This window comes from Pholis gunnellus (genome assembly GCF_910591455.1).
Source record: "Pholis gunnellus genome assembly, chromosome: 9".
Classification (NCBI taxonomy): Eukaryota; Metazoa; Chordata; class Actinopteri; order Perciformes; family Pholidae; genus Pholis; species Pholis gunnellus.
The window spans coordinates 5041582-5064562 of record NC_136535.1 but is presented as its reverse complement, the minus strand read 5'-3'; the positions used below and the strand labels follow the sequence as shown (position 1 = coordinate 5064562).

Below are 22981 nucleotides of genomic sequence, written 5' to 3'. Positions count from 1 at the left end.
TGATTTGACAACGGGACAGCCCTAAACCCTCACGGACTTCGCGGGAGCGCGCCTCAAAGTCCGTGAGTCCGTAAGGGGAGACATTGGGATTTGGCCAATCCCCCCTAAAGCCTTAAACGCTTAAACCCTCACGGATTGTGCAGTCCGTGCGTGTGGAGATTGGGATTGGGTCCCTAAATACAGTCTATGCTCACCAAGTTCCACCCTCCACCACGTTTTTTTATTTTAGAGAAAACGACCCTCTTAGCCAAAAAACATGTCGACGTGCCTCTGACACGGAGCGTATACGTCAAGACGCCGGTTCAGGTCCGTGAATGCGTCAAGCTACAAACAAACATTACCACCGGAAACCAACATTTAAAAACATAAATAAATGCTCCGTCAGGGGGCAAAATCCTTCTGTGATCTTATGGCCTACTTTTTCCATCTCTCCCCTCTTTATTGAAGATTGTGAACAAACAGTCATTCAGCACAATTCTTGCTCAATTTTAATGTGTAAAAAAAGTTAAATAAAATATGATTAATAGAATATGACACGTAAATATATCGAATTTAAAAGATAAGGTACCTAAACATATTATTGAACAAAAACATAAAAAGTAAATACAGTTTAATTAGATAAATATTATTTCCTTGAACATACAAAAGTACTTTTTTTATTATATTTTAAAGTTTAAAATATGATTTTGGATGTTCACTTTTTTGTTTGAGGTTAATTTACACTAATTTACAAGTTTAATTAAAATGGAAAAAATATATAAGTTTGGGAAGGAATGTGCCCTCTATGGTTTCCTTCCAATGGAGACAAGATGATGAGGTGCCATTTAGAGTGCCCTTCTAGTGGAGAAAACATGATATAGTGTCCTCTAGTGTTCCCTTTCAGAAGAGAAAACATGATATAGTGTATAGTTACCAATGGTGCCCTTAAATGAATAAATGTGATGCAGTGCCACATTGTCTGACCTACATGCTAGGAAACTTGTTGCGCTGGTGCCCTTTTATATTTTTTTCGCCCTTGTCCCTCAGATAGCCTGGGTCGGCTACTAAATACAGTATTTAAGTAAATGTACTTCTTTACATTCCACCACGGCCAAATAGCTAGGGAGTAAATATTAAGAACAATCATCTTAAAATCGATTCTTGTGCTATCAATTAGACTTTTATTTTTTTGAATATGACCGGAAACGGCGTTTCCTTGCAGGTGAAAGCTTGACACAGCTGAGGGTTTGATATCGACCCTGTTGTCCTGTCTGGATAAACAGAAACAACAATATAGAGCAGAGTCTCGGTGCTTAGCTGTCAGAGCGAACATGGAGGAGAAAGAGGAGACCGTCGTGGTCAAACGGTGAGACCAATTTATTCGAATGCATATTCCATGTCTGTGTATTTCCGTGTTGTCTTTTGTGTTCACTGCAACTTTCCGAGTCCCAGTGAGCCTTTGCAACCCCCACCAGCGGCTGTGAACATGACCCACACTGTGCGTTATGATCCGTGCGACGTCGTGACAACATCTGATTTAGATTTAGTGTTTTGGACGTTTCATTCATGTCGCTTTCACGTCTCAGCTCCGTTATGAACACATTGATGCGTAAATATGTATGATCCAATCTTATAATGCATTATTCTTAAATGGATCATTCTGCCTAATGAGTACTTTGGGTGTATTTTTATGCTGAAGAAATAAGTACCATATCTGAGTACATCTTCTACTTCTGGGAATCATGGTGTAATTACACATGTTGCAATATAGGTTGTGGTTTATTTGTGCTTCTCATTGGGAAGTAATCATTATTTCAGATATATTTTCATGATATTCTTTCCACTTCCCTGCATTATTTAGCTGGGATATCTGATTATAGTGTATTGTGTTGTTACTATAGTTCAAAAGTCCACAGCAGCCGTTGTTCGTGCCTCATGCTGATCATTAGTGTAATCACAGATTGTTTGCTTCATGGATTCACTCATATTTCATGCTATATCATTTTGTATTGTGTCCAACAAACACAATGAGGCAGCTGGAATGAGTTCATATTCATCTATATGTCATGTGACTTTTGTTTTAATACTTCTTCCAAAAATGGCCTATATTTAGTTCCTCTTAGCTCTGTGACACTTCTTTTGTTAAATAGTGAAAGCTTAAAGATGCAGCAGTGTAGTTTTGTAGAATGATTAAGTGTAAAATGCAACATTTTAAAGGGCTAATTACTTTATATTCTAACACCTAATTCTAACACAGCATGTAAATACACGATACTTCTTGTTTGGCTTCATGTGAATCTGCCTCTCAACAAGCTGTTAAACTGCTGTGTTCATCCACACATTTGGTGCAGATCTATTTGGTTTCCCAGTGAGAGTGTATGGTGGCCTGAGAGGACAAAGTTAAAGAATAGGAATACATAAATCTGTAATTAAGTGAGCTACCCTTGTATTCTAGTGATTAATCTGCCTACAAATGTAGTTTTTACCATTTTCGTTCGATGCTGTGTGACTGCTCACGTTGACGTCCATATTTGGATGCACATTTTGGGCTAAGAGACATTTTGAAGCCACAACCGGCAGTGTTTAATGGAAACACTGAAGCTGGAAATAGCCGTGGGAGTGGACTCACTGCTTCCACCACGTGGGAGGAACGCCCGCACATACATAACCTGAGAGGACCCCCAACAACAGGTGATGGTCGAGTCAGTTGTTCAGCTGAACAAACGGGTCAGTTTTGGGTTTCCAGTCAGAGTGCTCATGTTGCTTTTCTTAAGAATTTTACCTTCTGAAGTTTCCTTCTGAAGTACAGCCGTTTATGAGCTTTCTTCACCAGGAGGGAGGTGTGTCCGAACCATTTCAGGTTGTGTGTGATGCTGATTCCCAGGAACTTAAAGCTGTGAACTTGCTCCACCTCAGCTCCATTGATGTAGACAGTAGTGTTTCTTTGCCTCCTTTTTTTTTAAATCGACAATCAGCTCCTTGGTTTCACTGACGTTTAGAAGTAGCTTGTTCTCTGTTCACCACTCTGTAGGATTGTTGATTCCCTCTATATGAAGTCTCATCGTTATTTGTAATCCGGCCAATGACCGTAGTGTCAAATGCAACAACCGCAGGCGTTCTTCACACTATAAACTCAGATTGGTAGAGATAAGGTAGAAAATGTGCGCATTTTCCTTTTAATATAGGCTATTAATCACTTCATGTTGTTTTAAATTGCTCTACTACTATCCCTATTTTAGTTTAACAAACCTCTTATTATTAATTTCACTATTATATTTTCACTGTTAACCTGTACTTATTTTTGTCCTGGGGATCAATACACCTTATCTGAAGTTAGTTGTGTGTGAGTTTGTTTCAAGGGGAGTGTGATCTCCACCCACTGTGTGTTTGTTGTGTGTGTGTGAATGAGAGAGAAATGAAAGCCTCCTTTTGTCTTGTCAGCACATGTTTTTCATGGGATGGATGAAGAGAGAGGGGGAGGGAGCAAGGGAGGATCTGGACGGTCTCCCGGTATCTGAAATAAACAACATTCTGTTCCCTTCACTTTGGGACATGTTTCCCTGTTTTTGCCTTCAGCTCTGTTCCCACTTTGGAAAAAAAAACAAAAAACATCCAGGAATGTCCTTGGAGCTGAACTCTCTGGTCATGACGTCTCACCCCGCTTTTAAAAACACCAGAGATGAACGGCAGAGGGTTCACGATTTTGAGACTCAAGTCAAAGATGCCAGAGCGAGACTTTGAAAGGCAACACGGTCGAGCTGAAAGAGGACTATCATTTGATTCAGATGGTCTCTGTTCTCTGGTGGTTCATGTTTTTGAGGTGTTAGATATGTATTTTTGAAAATAAATGTATTAGAATTCTAATGAAGATCAGTGTTTCATTGTTGTGGTGCCTCTCAATATCCACAGATCAATAATACAGCTTAAATTATGATGTGGAGAAAAACTGAGATTGGCTCAGCAGCAGGACTCCAGGGTTTAAGATTGAATGTTTAATTAGCCTCTTTCTCATCCTCATTCCAACCCGTCTATCTCCTTCCCCCTTTCCTCCTCCCTCCTCTCCATATATATCCTTCCTCCTCCTCCTCCCCCGTCTCTCTTTCCTCCTTCCCCCTTCTTCTTCCCTATCTATCTGCTTCTTCCCCCCTTCCTCCCCATCTTTCGTCCTCCTCCTTCCCCCTTCTTCCACCCTGTATCTCCTTCCTCCCCTTCTATCTCCTTCCTTCTCATATATCTCCTTCCTCCCCTTCTATCTCCTTCCTTCTCATATATCTCCTTCCTCCCCTTCTATCTCCTTCCTCCTCATATATCTCCTTCCTCCCCTTCTATCTCCTTCCTCCTCATATATCTCCTTCCTCCCCTTCTATCTCCTTCCTCCTCATATATCTCCTTCCTCCCCTTCTATCTCCTTCCTCCTCATATATCTCCTTCCTCCCCTTCTATCGCCTTCCTCCTCATATATCTCCTTCCTCCCCTTCTATCTCCTTCCTCCTCATATATCTCCTTCCTCCCCATCTATCGTCCTCCTCCTTTCCCCCTTCTCCCTCCCTGTTTAATCTCCTCTCTCCTTCTTCCTCCCGTAGCACCAGTTCGGAGCAGAGGAAGCTGCGTTCTCGTGATGCGGCCCGATGTAGGCGGGGTCAGGAGACGGAGGTGTTCTACGAGCTGGCCAATACTCTGCCGCTTCCGCGTCGAGTCTGCACCCACCTGGACAAATCCGCCATCATGAGAGTCGCCCTCAGCTTCCTGCGGATGCACCACCTCCTCCTCCGACCCGGTAAGAAGCACGTCTTCAGATGGTCGTCTGTCCCGAAGGAACCTGAACGCTCCCCAGTTTTCTTTTTTATTGTTGAGTTTTTGTTTTGTCATGATACAAATGCCACCTATAGTATATAATGTTTGTACTGTATGTCGGCACAAAATGCTGATTTCATTCAAAATGAAAAAAATGTTGTTGTTGCATGGCTCAGCGATGGCAATGTCCAAATGTTCAATAGTGAAATCCGTACAGCATCACAGGAGCAACAGCTCTCTGACACTTTGCACGCTCAGCATTTGGGTTTTTCCTTCTGTCAGTGTGTTATTCTGGCGCTATGAGTCGGCTCGGTGCTGTTTTGCTCTCTCAGGTGTGAGAGCAGAGGAATAAAGTCATCAATAATAAAGGGACGACTCTGAATTTATATTATTATTCAGGCGACAAACATGAAAAATGCATCAGGATTTGGCAGAGTGGTGCTGCTGATAGCTGTGGTCAGACCAGAAAACATCCTCACTGGAAGAATTGTATTTTATTTTTCACTGTTAATGCATTTTTTATACTTAGGGTTTATTTATGAGGTCCAAAAATATGACAACATTGTGTCCAATGACTGGAGAATAGGTTAACCTTAAGAGTAACACAAATAAACACAAATGACGCAGAGTTACAGTAAAGCAGTCTGGTTCGTTAAATCCTACAGGCAGTGGAAGTTTGAACCAAAGCTGTTCTGTCTGTAATAATCACCTGGTGGTTCTTTACTGCAGGTGAGAATCAGAGAGAGGAGTCTGAAGAGGAGGAGGAGGAGGAGGAGAAGGTGGAGAAGAAGGAGGAGGAGGAGGAGGAGGAGAAGGAAGAGGATCCAATGGATTCTTTCTATCCTCAGGCGCTGGCCGGCTTCATCATGGTGATGACCGAGGAGGGAGACATGATCTACCTGACAGAAAACATCAGCACACACATCGGCATCACACAGGTACAGCGATCTGGTATTTTACACCATTAGGTTCATCAATAACAATTCAGTACATTTATTGGAACTCGATCGATACCCTATAAATGTTTTGTTTTTTTCCTTTTAGATTTTTCTAGAATTGATTACATTAGATGTTAAATCTAATCTTTTATACAAGTGAGTGCAGTTCAAAGCGCTTCACAGATGACTGTTGGGCCAGAAATAAGATGGATTAAGTGAAATCAACAGAAAAGACGATAGCAATTTGGAAATTTAACAATTTGAGACAATAAAATGATAAAAAATATAATAAATATAATAAAAGTACAGTAATGTTATTTAAACAGTATGAAATCAACACTAAATGAATAAAGTAGAATCAAATTATCAAACTTAATTAGAATAGAATAGGAGATTAATGGTAGTCGGTATGACATGTTTCTTTAATTTGAGTTTTTACTGTAAGCCTCTAGGAGGGTACGTGACTTACTCTGAGTAACCCGCGCCAAAAGACAAGCCTCCAATCTATTCTCAGCTCTGTTTGGGATCAGGTTTGTCTTTTGAAACACAACTTGGTCACGATAAGTAAATTGTAAACAGGAACACGGAGTGAAACGTGCTGTGGAGCTGAACTGGTTTAACCCAACACTGAACCAGATTCAGCTCCCTCAGCAGGGATTCAACAGCATCTGACAGGCTGATTCAATTCAATCTACAATTCATGTAGATTTGATTCATTTATCAGCACCACGGTGAATTGTTCAGTAAAGAAAAATGAGCACAGATGAACCTTTTAACCAAGACAGCAGTCATACATGTTTGTACATGAAATACATGCATAACATACATTGTAGTATCATGAATAGTATTTCCATTTCAGCTGGTTTTCCAACCTCAAACTGGTTTGACACTGTTGTTTACAGCTGGAGCTGCTGGGTCAGAGTATCTATGACTTCGTTCATCCCTGTGATCAGGAGGAGCTCAGAGACCTGCTGACTCCACGTCCAGGTCAGACCTCTATTTATTATAAACAACAGAAATCCTTCAAACAGACGGCATTCCAGGTGTTCTTCCCGGGAACCAAACTGGACTTGTCAACATAAAGCTTAGACCTGTGTTAATGTTAAACCACGTCTTTGTCCAAGAAAGTTCTCTCCATAGTTCAGACTTTTTTTTTTATGGATGATAAACATTGAAGTTGATAACCTTCTGTGAGCTAGCTGCGTTAGCTTTGTCATCATGCTGCTTTCAGGTTCCTGTAAGAAGCCGTTGGCAAAACGGCCGAGTGAGAGGAACTTCTTCCTGCGGATGAAGAGCACTCTGACCAGCAGGGGGCGCACCGTCAACATCAAGTCTGCTGCCTGGAAGGTGCAGTGCTACTATGGACACACAAAGCCAAACAGCTAGTGTGTAACAGCAGAGAGGAATGTTTTCTTTGAAATGAAAAAGTTCTGGAAGCATCCAATTCTATCCAAATGCTACAGCCTGAAGACTTCAGCTTCAGGACTCAAGTATCACTCCGATGATTAAAAACAAAGACTTCTCAATCAATGTTAGCCTGGTGAACTTCTAAAACAATAGAAAATAAATAAGAGAGTGACGGGCATGCTTTGCAGAGCCACACAGCTTGGATATTTAAATGTAAGCCTCTGCATTAAATGGACATTAAATGATCAAAGCTAGCACGAACAGCAGTGGTGGGCGGGGCGAAGCAAAATCGAGAATTTACCAATGAGAAAGAGTTTTCAAATTTTTCTTTTTTTTTACTCGTTATGTGGGAAAACCATGTTAAACAAAATGATTTGTATTTTTTACATACTTTGAATGTGCCTGGATGGGACCTTTTAATCTTCGCTCTCATGTTCTGCAGGTTCTCCACTGCACGGGTCACATCCGTCAGCTGGGCGGCGGCTCCGTGTCGCCTCCTGCGGGCAGAGTGATGACCCTGCTGTGTGAGCCCATCCCTCACCCGTCCAGTGTGGAGTTCCCCCTGGACACGCACACCTTCCTCACCCGCCACAGCATGGACCTGCACTTCACACACTGCGAGGGCAGGTAGGACCAACTCTGAGTCCCGTGACTGAGCCTGACCTTTGACCTCCCTGTGGATGGGAAGCAAGAGAAAAGGGAGTTTTTTTCACATGACAGAGAGAGGAAAATAAATTCCTGAACCTTTATTTTGGATTTTATTTCTTCTGTTTTTTTATCTTCCGGTTTCCAGGGTGATCGAGTTGGTGGGATACAAACCTGAAGATCTGATTGGCCGCTCAGCCTACGAGTTTCATCACGCGCTCGACTCTGTTCACGTCAACAAGAGCCTGCACACACGTGAGTTTCAATGTGTGTGTGTGTGTTGTACCCGAAAAGAAGACATACTGTACATTTAAATACAACTACAACCAATACTAATAGTGATTATTTATGTTTGTTTATATTTTGTTCTTTGAATATACAAGTCTTTAAAAACTACCTGAAAACAGTATTAATGTTATATATATATATATATATATATATATATATATATATATAAGCATGTAGACGTACTTCTTAATTATTACTTATAGATGTTGAACCATGTGTCTCCATTTCCAGGAGCCTCTGTAAGAGAAGCAGTATATTGTTCACTATATTTTGGTGTCTTAATCCTTTTGTTTCATGGATTGTACATTATTGAAGTCCAAAGAAGAATTTGTACCATTTTATGTGGAAGTCAGAACATGACATTTGCACAAATATGTTATAACTTCTGTAAACAAACCGGACAGAGAGTGAGTCCGCGCACACAGAGGCAGGGTTTTAGTCAATGCTACCATCTTCTGGTCCTTCATGAATGTACCTTGTTTTTCATACCAATGTCTTATTTCTTTGTTTGTGTCCCTGTCTGCTGTAGTGCTGTCCAAAGGTCAGGTGAGCACCAGACACTACCGTTTCCTGGCAAGCGGCGGCGGCTTTGTGTGGGCGGAGACTCAGGCCACCGTCCTCTACAGCAGCAGGACGTCGCAGCCCGAGGCCGTCGTCTGCCTCAACTATATTCTCAGGTGCTTTAAAAAGTATTAAACTCATGTCACATTGAGTCTACGGTAACAGTAGACGTGGGGAGGGATGCAGTAAACTCCCTCTCCTACTCCTTCTTCACCTCCGACATGGTCCTCTTCTCCTTCAGTGCCGTGGAGCAGCCGGACCTCGTCTTCTCCGTGGAGCAGACCCGTTGTGGCCGGCCGCCTGAAGCCGAGCCCCACGCGCCGGTGATCGCGCCAGAGGATTGTGAGGCTTCCGACATCAGCGACTCTGACCCGGACGGTGAGCATCTCGCCAGCTCCAGTCAGACTGAGGCCGCAGGTTCGAATCCCGACAGCGCTGAAGAGCTCTTCTTCAAAGTGAAGGAGCTGCCGGAGGAGCTTCTCCAGTTGGCTCCAGAGGCCGGAAACGCCATCGTCCCACTGACAGGAGGTGAGACACACCACAGACATTTATATTTATACAAATATTTATATATATTAGATTATTTCATGATCTACCTATAATGGGAACTAGCTATAGTATCTTGTAAAATGTACACTCAGTGGCATGTTTGACATTCTTTTGCTTCCTGTCTGTCAAAGAACTTATATCAAATTACTATAGTTGGTTAGTATTTCTGATCTTTTGCTTTATCATGAACCATCCAGACCTCTCAGGTCGGAGTCCAAACTAAACACGGAAAAGCTGCATATACTGCATCTGGAACAAATTCGCTTTTTTGCTGCTGTCTTTTATTGAATTATTTCTTACACTGAATTTTATGAATTTTTTTATACTGCTAACAATAGAATGCTAACATGCTAATATTTTACTATAACATGCAGAAGGTTGCTGTTTGTAAACACAGCGTTTAGAATTCACCCCCTGAATGGAGAGAGGGACCGGTGTTGGTGGGAACGAAGCCGTGAATCAGAAGAATAAAACGTTACTTTCTGATTGTTTCACAGCGGTTACGCTCTGAAGCACAGATAGACACATCGACACCTCCCCACAAACCTGCGGGAAGGTGCCGGATAGTTAAAGAATGCAGCCCAAAAGCCGTTGGGAAGTTTTAATGTCTACCATGTTCACTACCTTTGTGTTAACATTCTAACATTTGCTAATTAGAACGGAACCACAAAGTACAGCTGAGGCTGATGGGAACATGTTAAGTTTTGCAGCCATTTATTTAGAAACCAACGTGTCCAAGTAATGTGTCTTGGATTAAAAACATATTTTTTGCTTTTATTTAAGAGTCTCTTTGTGTTTTCTGTCTCTGTCAGATTTTGTTGCGCTGTCGTTCACCAGTCTGCCCAGTCCAGACTCAGTGCCGGACCACCCTCAGGACCTGTGCACTCCACAGCTGCGACAGCTCCTCTCACCCATCTTGGGCCTTATAACTCCACCTTCATCATCATCACCGTCATCACCGGCCTCCCCACCTGATGTTGAGTTGGTAAATACGAGCCCTACATCTTTTTAAAACTTTGAAAGTATAAGTTTCTCTGTCTGATTTAACAGTTAACTCAATTCAATTCAGCTTCAGCTTCATTGGCACGAACAAAAACAAAGCAGTTTACAGAATATTACACACATTACATATTAAATACCCAGGTGTCATATTTTACTGATGCAGATATATTCCCTCTCTTTGTTCGTTCTGTGTCGACCTTCCTTTAGAGCCCCTGTAAGGAGGAGGTGACGGACACCAGCAAGGTGGAGAAGTTCTTCGCTGTTTGGTCAGAGGACGGTCAGAAGAAAGAGGAACCACTGGAGGTAACAGCAGAAAACACTCTTCTCTCAGAAGACCAGGTTTTTTGTCTCCGCTTATGTCTTCTGCCACAGCCTGGCTGACGGGAGACACACGGGTATACTTAACGAATAAAGTGATTTATTAATCAAAAAGTAAGTAAATATAGGTCAAATAAATGGAAGGGACAAATCTGTAAAGTCAGTAGTGTAGGGAGTGGAAGTGTGGTTGCATGGGTGTTGTGCTGTGAATACAAAGAAAATCAACCAAAAGACACAGCAAAGGTCTGGGGTGAGAGGAGATCTGCCAACACATGATTTCTGCTGCTCAACCAAACCAGTGGGGCCGTCACAAGGGTAGTATTGTAAGCTTTTATTTTCATTATAAAAAAGGTGAAAATCTTGTTTTTAAAACATCTAAAATTCCAATCTCAGGGTTTAAAGTCAGATGATGACAACACACACTGTGTAGCTGTTCACATTACTTTGAACAGCTACTTCTACAAATCGGTCTGTTTACTTCATGACAGTGGAATCATATTGTGACCTGCATACGCCACAACTGGGACATGAATTTGTCAAGAATGTGACTCTCTTACTTGTAGTTATTTTGTGGAAATTGGTCAAAAACAAAGAGCGTTAAACATCTGGCGTGTAAGATCATGATAAAGATGACTTTAAACTATCAACAATCCATCAGATAGTGTGAATATCTGATGGCTGTAAAAACTAAAAACCAGTGTAGACAGCTGTAAATATAATTGATGCTTGGGCCTTAAAATGTATTTGGAAAAAGGAAAACTTTTTCAGTTGTTTGTGGACAACTAAATGTTACCTAATGTTTTCTCTCTCTCTCTCTTCTGTGTAGATGGAGGTGATGGATCTGGAAATGTTGGCTCCATATATCTCTATGGACGACTTCCAGCTGACCGTCGTCAGCAGTCTGCCGGAGGAAGCCGACACACCTCCGTCGTCGTCTTCGTCCGAGCCCTCAGCTGGGACATCTGCAGTCACAGGGAGCAGGAAACGGTATGATGGGCTACTTCCCTCCGTACACTCACATTTTCAAAAATTTTAGAAAATTAGATATGTGCTGAAGAGAAAGAGGGGAAACAGATGTTTTGTGCAAAGTATGCAACAATAGATTATACAGGAAAAGATGCAACATCTGTCCGTCCAATCTCAAATGTGTCTGTGCACAAGCTTTTATTAATTCGTCAAACATTTCTAAATTGATTTTGTGGAAATCTATTCATTGTTTTATAATATTTTGGGGAAAATACACTTTTTATGAAATAAAAAAATATGTTTCCAAAGCGGGACTGATGACAAGTGGAGCTGCAGAAATATGAGCATATTTGATTTATTTGTGAGCAGCCTTCATGAAATGTCAGACATTTGCATGTCAAGTGTTTCACTCCAAAATAAATGAGATAAACAAACATACCTTTTGCCACAAAATGATAATACGCATTTAGTACTAATGCTGCAATAATTCGTATCACACATGAGATCGCAAGCTTTCTCTACGCAGCGTGTCATAAGTAGACTTTATCTCGTAGATCATAAATGGGACAAATTGCTTCAAGCACGACAGGGCTCCTTTTGTCCAAACACTACACACAATTCTCACATCCGCACGCACACACAAGCAGCAGACAACCTCGGCTCTTTTGCAAAATGAAACACTCGAAACAGTTCCAATAATTGTGCATAATGTGTCATTGTAGTGTATTAGTAATTGGAAGAAAAAACAAAAACCTGTATGACAACTTTACGATAATCAGACTTTTCTATCTAACGGACACAAAATGTAAAGTTTGTCACAGATGATACTATGTTGTTATCTAAATCAAAAGGGTTTATCCTCTGTACGGTGGCCACTGTAGGACAAATGAGGACGTGTCAGACTCAGTTTAGCAGGCTCACTTCTACAATGAAGGTTATTATGTCAGCCTCAGCCAGAGGGTGGGACCAAGTCATTGTTTTGCAAGTCACAAGTAAGTCTTAAGTGTTTGCACTCAAGTCCCGAGTCAAGACTAAAAAGTTCCAAACAAGTCATAATGCGCTCTGCACCAAATGTAATTCCATTTTAACAACAGAGTAATACTATATCATGAGTGTTTTCTTTAAAAAACAAGTGTTTGGTAAAACAAGTGTGACTGAACTTTATCGCAAAAAAAGTTCCTGGAAATTCCGTGTGAATGAATAGTGTTTACTTTTATTGATTCAGGAAATGAATTGATTCGTTGCGCAATATTTTTAAATATCATGCTTTTTTTTAGCTTTGAGGAAGGTATCAAGTATTTTCAAATCAAAAGGCTCAAGTCCAAGTGAAGCCACAAGTCTTTGGTCTTTGAGTCCATGACAAGTCTTTTATTTTTTTTTCGTCAAGTCTAACGTCATCAAATTTGTGACTTGACGCCACACCTCTGACCTCAGCTGTACTTTGGGATAAATTCTTACATTAGCAACTTATTTACTTAAATGCAGGTTGTACAAACTTTATAATGCAAGTCTAAAAAAATCCTGCATTTAAAAGAAGGTCTCACGGTTTACAATCTCCCTGTCTCTCTTTTAGGGCTCATAACCCGGATGAGGAGACGCCTTCCCAGCTGATGATTCAGGACAAGAGACAGAAACAAGACCCTTCCTCAATAGAAGAGGAACTTCTTCTCGGCCACAGACTTCTGGTGAGTGATAAAAAGAAGCTTACTGGCACCTTTTTTTGAGAAAGTTTATAAAGCGCTTTAGAGAATGAAAGAGAAGGAAGATTCAATTCATTTTACCTGGAACAAGTGAAACTTTCTGAAAAAGGAAGCAAAGTCATTTATTTGAGTTGATGGATGGAATTTATAAGTCTGACGTTTTTAGAGTAGAGAGAAATTAAATAAATTCATTTGATTCAACGTTATCTTTAAAAAGAAATTGCTCTTAAAACAATTTCATCTCTGTGGGGCGACTGTGGCTAAGTGGATAGCTGGGCTGTGCTTCAATCAGAGGATCGGCAGTTTGATCCCCGGCTCCAGCTTTGCTAGTTGCATGTTGATGTGTCCTTGAGCAAGACCGTTAACCCCAAAATCCCATAGCTGTGCCTACGGTGTAGAGATAGAATCTGATTTCTTCAAGATTTGACAGTTTTATCAAACAAAGCTCCTCCTCACCTTTCTTCATTCTGCATCTTCAGAGCTGTCTGGAGGAAACCGACCGATCAGATCTGTTCCTGGACCCAAGTGCTGAAGGGCGAAGTCATCTGCTCACAGACGGAGACCCTGTTTTAGGAGGCACACAGGGACTCTGTGATACTGCAGGTAAGATTAACACACACACACACACACAGTTACAGAGAAACCTTTAAAATGAAAACCATTGTTAAGTTCAGGGGCCGAACAAAATGTTCCTGAGGGCCGCACAGTTATGACTTTTTATTTACTTTTTCAATCTTTTTTTAATAATTTGGCACCAAAGACCTCAGCTCGAGGATGAACTCATTAGTTTTTTGGGCCGTAACTGAGGGACTTACATACTGTTTATGACAATTTCACATAAATGTCTCACAGGATGAAACAATTAAGTTTTGGACATTCGTTGATGTAAACTGCAACTTGACTTGTTGGTGGATGCATATTACTGCGAGGCGGTAATAAGGCGGCTAGTTACTTTTTTATGGCTAACTATACCATGACACTCTATAGTATGAATCTTATGACTATAACGTTTAATCCATTTTACGACATACTTTACTTATTTGCATCTCTTTTACTTCTATATTTATTTTCTAAAGAATGTGAGTGATTTTATTTACCTGGGAATTTAACCTCTTATGGTCAATGCGGGGGGGGGGGGGGGGGGGGGGGGGGGGGGGCAGTTGCTCAGGCCATTTGGGGGGATTTGGCCTTGTAGGGTGGTAATGGATTTTAACTAATCCAAATTGGAATGTTAAAATCAGGTGTAACTGAGTTTTTATAGGGCCATATCGCGCAAAATCTTTTGCGAATCAGACGCCCTCTGCAGGTTAACAAAGAGGCCACCATCACTCCTCTAACGCCTTTGTGTCGCTCTCTCTTACAGCTCTGATGAGGGACATATTCACACCTCGTCCACCTGACCTGTTGCCGCCTCTAATGCTCATGACTTGAAAGAGCTGCTTTTCCAATCAAGAGTCGCCCCGACTTCTGCGCTCAAATCGCCGGACGCAAATATAGACTGACGCACATTGTGTAACCACGCTTTGAGGTCCGTCGTGACCTCGACGCTTTTGTAGCTGAAGCAAGAAAGGTCCAAGTGAGAACTGATGACAGGTTGTAAAGCAGATGGGAGGTGCTGCAGTTTGCTTTCTTTAACCCAGTCGCTTGTTTTCCCTCTACATTTTAAACGTAAGCTCTGATTCAATGTGAGAAACCAGCAGGTGGTGCTAAAAATATGTTTTAAAAAATATTCTGTGAGACAAATCTGGAAATATTTCTCTGTGCAGCTAAATGAAATTCATCACACCTTTTTAATTTGATCACATTTAATTAGTGTTAGTATGTGTCATTATTTAGGCATGACGCGCAGGAACTCCCATAATGCTCTGCTTTAACTTCCTTCAAGTATGACATTTTTTTTTTTCAATCCCACTGCCATTTTGTGTTTTCTTTCAAATTACTTCTCAAAAAAAAAAAATATATATCAGTGGCAGCGTTTATTTCAGTGGCATATTTTTACTGTTATTCTTATTCTTATACACTCTGAACTGTTATTACCGTGTTATGGCCTCCAAATTACTCGTGGCGTTTGTTTTAATCTTCCTGTGGTGCCAGGTGGGCGGGGTTTACCTTATCCAGCGCTCCCTATACCCCAGCGTGAGGCGATCGATCACATGTTTGGTGCTAGCCTGAACGTGTTTACTACAGAGGAAACACGAAGTGAGCTAAACAAAAAAAAAAGCAGTTTGGTTTGTCCTTTTTATTATAATTAAAACCAATTAGGAAATAGAATGTGATTACAAACGGATTCTAATAAAAGCAGTAGATGTTTGTTTTTTAAGTAGCGACAGCTTGTTCATGCTATCTATAGAAATGCATTTAAAACACTAGTATTGTGTCAGATATGAGTTTGATTTTATGACTTGTAACAGATTGTGCCTCAACATGCTCGGTATAAGGAGTAGACTTGTATTTTACAGTTGTAGCATTTGATGAATATATCGTATTGTGTGTCATATTGTGATTTTGTTTGCCCTCAGACGTCTGATATTTTCTACAAATAAACCCTCAAGCTGCCAACTATCCTAAAAAAAGAAAAAAAAATTGTTTTTATTTCAAACCAGTTCTTAGTGCCTTTTATCATTTGAATATTGTGTACAGTTGTATCCTGTTTGCATTCTTAAGCTAAAAGTTGTTGAAGCAGAAGCTCGTACGTGGGAGGAGCGGCTCCTTCTGTAGGTGAGCAGTGAATGTTTCATCTTCCCAGAAACAGGAGCTTCTCTCCTCGTCAGCGCAGCTCTGAAACAGGAAGATCACGTTATTGTGCCGTAAAGGCTTTTAACTAAATCTCAAAAACAGAAAACGGTAGATTTGACTGTAAACTACAGCCAAGAACCTTAAATAGAATCATCTATGTTGGTAAAAATGTGCTCCCTTTTCTCAAGTGCTGTTCTTAATTACAGATTTGAGATACTTGTAATTTACTTGAGTGTATTTTTTTGTAATGCACTTCTACTCCACTACATTTGAGAGCTTTAGTAACTAATTACTTAACAGATTAAGACATACAAAAGATCGGAATAAAATAATAAGCCAACCGCCGATTTTCTGATTGTAGGACCCGCTCTGCCTCTGAGCCTCATTGTTAAATGTAATCACACTGGTCCTATTTCTCCACTGAATATTTGTTTACTTTTAATAGTTTTAAATCCGTTTTACTAAAAAGTTTAACTCACTTTTACTTGTAAACATTGGTGGAATGTATTTTACTTAAGTATAGTACAAGTATGTCAAAGTTGTACCTAAATATTTCCCTTTTAATTCAACTTTATACTTCTACTTCACCACATCATCGAGGCAAATATTGTACTTTTTTACTCCACTCCATTTGACTGACCGCTTCAGTTACTTTGGCGAGTCGATTAATTTGACAAAATATAAATCAACAAATTAATTATGATATATTCATATTTTTACATGGTTATATTGCTACTTTTACTATTGAAAAAAATCTGAAAGACTTCTTCCACCACTGCTTAAACGCTGTTATCAAAAGGTGGATTTTATTTAATAATAAGGGAATACAGCTGTCACTCTGAAAAGGTGTACAGCCTCGCTGCGTAACCGGTAACGAAGACAGCTTGTTCAGTGACCTCTGAGCTAGGCCAGTGAGCACGAACCCGGATTTCAACGTTGATATTTGGTTTAAATCGCGTTGAAATCGGGTCTGAACGTCTTAGACCTATTTTCACCGTCATTTCACCCGGCTAAATTACGGTTACAATATCAACGTGTCACAAAACACCAATTTCTTTTAAAATATTGATGGTTTGTTCAGTTGTAGGTTGAAAGAGACGCGATTTTGGTTACTTTAAACGTATTTCTCCAAAATGATATTACGCTGGCCGTTGATATGTGGTCTACAGGAAGACGTGATTTCAACTCATTTAATGTTTCATATAAAACGTCATGAATATGGAACTATAGACTCTGTCCTGTCAACAAGAAGCTCCCAGGACGTCGTAATGAGAGAAGAGCACATTCTGTCTTGTATGTTCATGCAAAATACGTGTCTGTGTTTTCGGCTGCAACACGCATGCGCACGGACTCTGTTTATTTTTGTAGGAGACGATAAGTCTGGAGACATGCCACGATTTGAGCAGCTCTGACTGAGTTGATGAGTGAAGTGAATGAGCTGACGGAATAAACGATGCGAAAAAACTTTCACTTTTGAACCAATTCTGAACGTCTTTTCAACGGAAAAATGCTCACTGGGAGGTAACAAACGCCCCCCCCCCCCCCCCCACACACAATCTACACGCAAGACCGTCTCAGCCGGCTTAGGGAAGCAAAAGCCAGGATAATTTAATACACTAGCCACCGTCGTATCACTAATTTCAGGCTAAGAAGTCGGCCTCCCCGACAGCCGGATATCAATGGAGTGTTATTTACTGCTTTTTTTCATGTTGGAATAAAGTTAAATATTTAACTGCAAAGAAGTAATGCGTGTTTGATACCTTACTTTTTTTTGCATGAAATCATACTGGGATGTTTGCTGAAATTGATTGGATGTGGCACAGCCCTACCTAGAACATTATGCACCAGCCGCCAGTGTAGAACATATTTAGGCTTGCTGATCGGATATTAAACCGCAGCGAAGAAGCACAGAGGGGAGGCAAACAGTACCATTTTTTAAATAAAGGGGGCGTGCGAGAGCCCACGGGTCGGGTTTATGCTTGTAGTGCCGTTACTCTTCTTCTACACTTCTCTTCCTCTTATATTTTGCTTTGACCGCAAACATTGAAGATTAAATATCTAAGCTTTAACAATTCTCAAAAAACAGGTAAAGTAACATTTTATGTGTTTGTTGTTCTCTTTATAAATCCGTAGTTGTTACAGATTATCGCGGGATCTCGTGATTTTCGCGGGTGGCGCCCGCGAGCGCTCCGCTTCTGAAACACAGGTTGGTGGGGCAACCACGAACGTCACCACAAGTGTTGATTTTAAAGTAAATTTGATGTGTGAGAGAGAGAGCTAGATCCGCAGCGCTGTATGTAAGTAACCTGTGTTTAGCAATCAATTTGTTGCCTTTGTTACATGTTTTTGCCTGTTTCTCACATTTGTTATGTCTTTCCTGTTTTAAGACGAAATGCTTTTATTTTGAAGGTGTCTCTCAGAGTAAAAACGGAAGTAGAACAGTGCGCGCGAAGAGAGAGAGTAAAGTACGGAGAACATGATGGTCGTGAACATATAGAAACGGTTACGGTATTAGTCCCCCCCAAAGAGCTATAAGGTTGGTTAATGTTTTAATAACTAATAACTAATGACAGTAATACTAAAAACTAAAAACGGTGGTTTTTAAGTAGCATAAGTAACTAGCGTAACGGCTCTGTGTGTAGGCTACAGTAATGCTAACAAGAAGGAAATGCTAACACATAATTGTTGCTTTGTGCTTTGTACACAGCTCCTACGTCGTTTGTGGGATTTAGAAATAACTTGTACAATCATCAGTCAAGTGTCGGACCATCTTTCGGAGGGATATGCTACAGTAAGAGCTTCACCTGCTACACCCTGCTACTCGTGGAACAAAGACGGCAGGCCATAGAGCAGTGAGTTGCAGCACCTAGCGTGATGGTCAACAGAGGCGGTAAGGAAACTACGTTCAAAATGGATGCCATAAAGGATCAGATACATAAGCTACAAACGGAAATTCAAGAAATTAGAGGCTTACTACATCTGGAGGATTATGAAGTCATGTCGAAGCAAGAATTAAAGGAGGAAATTGAATGTAAGGAAAAACAATGAGCTGCTCGTCGATCAGAACGTCATAGTGTGCAAACAGAGAACATGCTTGCCTACCAACAGGAGGAACTGAGTAAAAAAGAAAAGACTCATAAACCTGAATGATCAATGGAAAATTAAAATCAGAACATCCAAAGAAAATGTAAAGAATTGTCTACAGCAGACAACATTGAAGAGGGAATGGATGATGTCAGAGCCTACAGTGAAATAAGAGAGCATGTCACACCATCCACTGAGTTGAGACGTAAGATTGATGCATGTGAGACTGTGACGAAAGACCGTATGAAGATAGTCAATGAACGCTTGTCAGTGGTAGATGGCGATTATGATGCAGTATGCGAAAGGCACTGTCTCCATCAGTTATATGCCCATGACTATGCTTACTCAGTATATGGCACTGCTTCTCTGTCAAGTGCCAGTCAATACTCTGAGCAGTGGCGGCTGGTGGAACTTGTCAAGCCTGGTGAAAATAGCCATCTAATATAGATTGCATATTAGCCTGTATAAAAATGGCTCTCTAGCGCCCCCTACAAGTTGGACCGGCAACGCCCCTCGGCCACTCTGTCCAATTTGATTCAAATTCGACACACCTGTCCAGCTCCGCTATCTCTACAAAAAAGCCTCTCAGACCCCTAAACTCTGCCTAAGAATATGTTCCACCATTTTGAATTCAGTGAAAAACACATTTTTGCAAACTCCTCCTACACGCTGTGTCCGATTGCTACCAAATTTGCTGTGGATCATTATTGGATATAGATTACCAAAATTATCAAATGCTTGTTCATATCTTATAGCGTTTAGAACACAAGTATTCAATTAAAATTCCAAAAGGTCCAGATTGAGGAAATCTCCTCTGGCAAAGCTCCGGAACATTACAATAATATCTAACTTGCACTATATAGTGCCATATATATCTCTATCTCAAGAAGCCTAGCAGTAGTAACGTCTCTGTGTAGTCAACAACTGTCAAATCAAATAAAGAAAGTACACATCAATTATATTTTAACAATTATTATTCCCAGTTTTCAAATTTAACTGGATGGATTATAAATAATACATACATACATGTTCTCATTTCAAGTAAAAATAATGGCTTAAAGAATAACTGACATAACAGAAAGCTTTTGAAATATGTGCATCTTAAAATAAAGTACTTAATTTTAGAAAAATGTATTTCACTGAATTGCCCTGCAGCTTTAAATTCAGTTCATTCAGGTGTGAAGTGATGTCAATCAAAAAAGCCACAATATTATATTTTTCTCATCTTGTTATGAGAGAAATTAGTGTGCATGGACTTTATCTGTGGTTATTAAACCACTTGTTTCAGCTCTATTCTCTCTGTTAACATCATTGGACAGTGAACTAATGTGTTGGGCTCTTAGGTTTATTTTTTGTGTCTTCATTTCAGATGTGAGTGGGTGCGTTTGCTCAAAAGAGTTATGCTCTGTCTCATAGTGTCGCTTCATATTACCGCTTTTATTAATCATAACGGTCTCTGAGAACATGTGAGACCTACTGGTTTTAAACTGTCCGTGGGAAGAATTAACATATAAGAGTCTGTTCATTATTGGTTAAAGGCTCTGGTCTCTGACCACTTTTCTCTTTGGAAAACGTCATGTGCGTCACGTGCGTGCGTGCGTGCGTGCGTGCGTGCGTGCGTGCGTGCGTGTGCATCCATCTCACCCAGGAAACTTGTCAGAATACCCATATTTGATTGGCTGCGCTGCATCACGTAATGTGATTTGCACCACTGAACAAGTACCGTAAAGGCTAGAAAAGCTGCGCCGGTTAAAATGGAGGCGCTCGGTCAACATTTTATAATTCTCAATTCTCTATCGGGTTTAGGTCCTGGGTACGGATACAACGGCGTCTTGGTCCAGACCCGGACTGCGGTCCACCAATTAGTGACCCCTGCTCTAAACCGTACCGGAAGTTGGCCATTTTTATTTATGTGTGAATTTTCCCTTGATTTTGGACAACTTATAGGCGATATACTTTAACGAACTCCTCCTAGGTACTTTGTCAGATCCACTTAAAATTTTGTCAGTACAATCTTAACACCGTTGTGATTAAAAGTTATCAGAAGCTTTACGTTTGATTGAAGGGCTTAGCCGTAGCGGGCAGCTACTTTAAGTGATTCCCCATCAAACAAGCTGATGGAACTCAGCTGGACTTGTTCCAAACAGTACCAAACTTCCCATGCTTCCCATGTAAATTACTGCTATCACCATGTTGTACGTGATACAGTTGTACACTAAACACTCTAAATTTATATCTGGTACTTTTACAATGTTGTATGTCAAACTGTCTGCACTATACATGCCAACACCACCATGTTGTTGGTCTTGCAAAGCAACCAATGTGGGGTTGTTGCTGTTGTAAGATGAACTTCTGGGACCACTATCAAATGAATAACCATTAATGTTGACCGAGTCCAACGAGTAAGTAGGAGAGAGCCAGGTTTCAGTAACAGCAATACAGTTAGGCTGCAAATGCTGTGTACATATCATCAGATCTGCAACATGGCGGGGCAAACTTTGCACATTCATCAAAAACACAGTAAAACTGTGTGTGCCTGCTTTCTGAACTGTCCTAGTGTCACTGAGAAAAGGTGGCATGCACTGAATTGCCTGCTGAATGTTATCTCTACAGTAGATTACCTCATCTTTAAAGTCACGAATTATTAACCCCGATAAATTTGTAACACGGCTTAATGCTACATAGGCCTGTCCTGCAGTAAAAATCTTCTTCAGTGACACCACAGCTCTATCAACCGTAATTCCTTGTACCTTGTAAACTGTACAAGCCCAAGCCAATTTAAGTGGAAATTGCCGACGCAATCCACCTTTGCTATTGACCCTATCCTCTTCTGCAACAATAGGCGTAGAGGTCTGTAAAGTGCTTAAGGCATATATAGATTGTTTCCTCCTTTGTGCGCCAACTTGCTCGTCATCAAATTCAACATACACAGTTTTAGGAAACTTACTACCTGCTGAATGAACTACATGTGTCACTGTGCCACAGACCCCGTTAACAAGTCCATCCAGCACATCCACATTTTTAATTAACATTACACGCGAATTTACCCCCAGAACCAGTTTCTCAGCTAAACATGTGTTATAGACTTTGCTGTGATGGCCGTCTTTTAACTCCAAATGACCTGTTGACTTATTACGACCATAATCCTGAGCATCAATTTCTACATATTCGGGACATGTTTTCATTAACTGCTCAAAATTATGACAATTGACTTGAGCATTTGTGGGAAAAATGTGGAGCGATGAATTCTCTTCACCAGTTTCACATTTCTTCAACAAATCTATGTCACTAGCCTGCAATTTAGTTCCCTTTGAACGGGTCCTCAACCTATTTAATAGCCCTGCAAACACAGCATCTTTCTGCCGAACAATAGTCGTTAATTCAACAACGCTAAATAAGCTACTCCACAGATTAACGCCTACGTCGTCAACATACAGTGGCTTCCCTTTTACTGGAGGTAACTGGAAAAAATCTCCAACAGCAATTACACTGACATTACCGAATGGGGAAAAATTCCCACTTTGTTTGATTTGCCGTAATCTGCCATGAATATATCCCATCAATTTATGATCGACCATGGATATTTCATCAACAATTAAAATTTGCAGATTACTATATTGGGCACGCAGACTATTTATTTTTTCCTCACCTAAAGGTGTGTATGGTAATTTGGTATCTATGCCAATGCTAAATGTCGAATGGATTGTTGCACAATGTAAATTGTATGCTGCAATGCCAGTCGGAGCAGTTAACAATACAGTCATTTCCTCAGGGTGACGACACAATGTTGACAGTAACCTTGTTGTTTCATATTGTAGCGCTCGAATTAAATGACTCTTTCCTGTCCCTGCACCACCCGTTATAAAAACATGAATTGGGTCTGGATTTTTTCCATTTATCTTGTTTAGGCACCATTGTCTTACCTCATTAAATATAGACATTTGAGATTCATTTAGTGACCTAATTAATTTTAAACCTTCACCTCTGCACATAATGTTATTAGTCTTCTCCAAA

At 40.6% G+C, this 22981-nt stretch overlaps 1 protein-coding gene across 2 annotated transcripts; it reads left to right on the top strand.

The window, feature by feature from the left end:
• The first annotated feature begins 1209 nt into the window (after positions 1-1209).
• hif1al (hypoxia inducible factor 1 subunit alpha, like) lies at positions 1210-15714 on the top strand. Of its 2 annotated transcripts, XM_079166618.1 has the most exons (15): positions 1210-1345; positions 4563-4756; positions 5503-5711; positions 6614-6698; positions 6943-7058; positions 7561-7745; positions 7912-8018; positions 8581-8728; positions 8854-9140; positions 9974-10146; positions 10371-10466; positions 11308-11468; positions 13021-13132; positions 13627-13750; positions 14511-15714. In XM_079166618.1, the coding sequence occupies exons 1-15, from the start codon at positions 1311-1313 to the stop codon at positions 14576-14578; spliced, it is 2100 nt and encodes a 699-aa protein (XP_079022744.1). In that variant the 5' UTR covers positions 1210-1310; the 3' UTR covers positions 14579-15714. The 2 variants fall into 2 exon arrangements, with proteins under 2 accessions (XP_079022744.1, XP_079022745.1); XM_079166619.1 differs by lacking the exon at positions 1210-1345 and having other exon boundaries at positions 4615-4756; positions 5622-5711.
• The last annotated feature ends 7267 nt before the right edge of the window (positions 15715-22981 follow it).

What these genes read in the sequence shown, in the direction of transcription:
- hif1al (XM_079166618.1), top strand. Translation starts at nt 1,311, where the DNA reads ATGGAGGAGAAAGAGGAGACCGTCGTGGTCAAACG. An exon ending in TGCCTCAACTATATTCTCAG is followed by an intron (nt 8,729 to 8,853) that starts GTGCTTTAAAAA and finishes CTTCTCCTTCAG; the next exon opens with TGCCGTGGAGCAGCCGGACC. An exon ending in CCCCACCTGATGTTGAGTTG is followed by an intron (nt 10,147 to 10,370) that starts GTAAATACGAGC and finishes ACCTTCCTTTAG; the next exon opens with AGCCCCTGTAAGGAGGAGGT.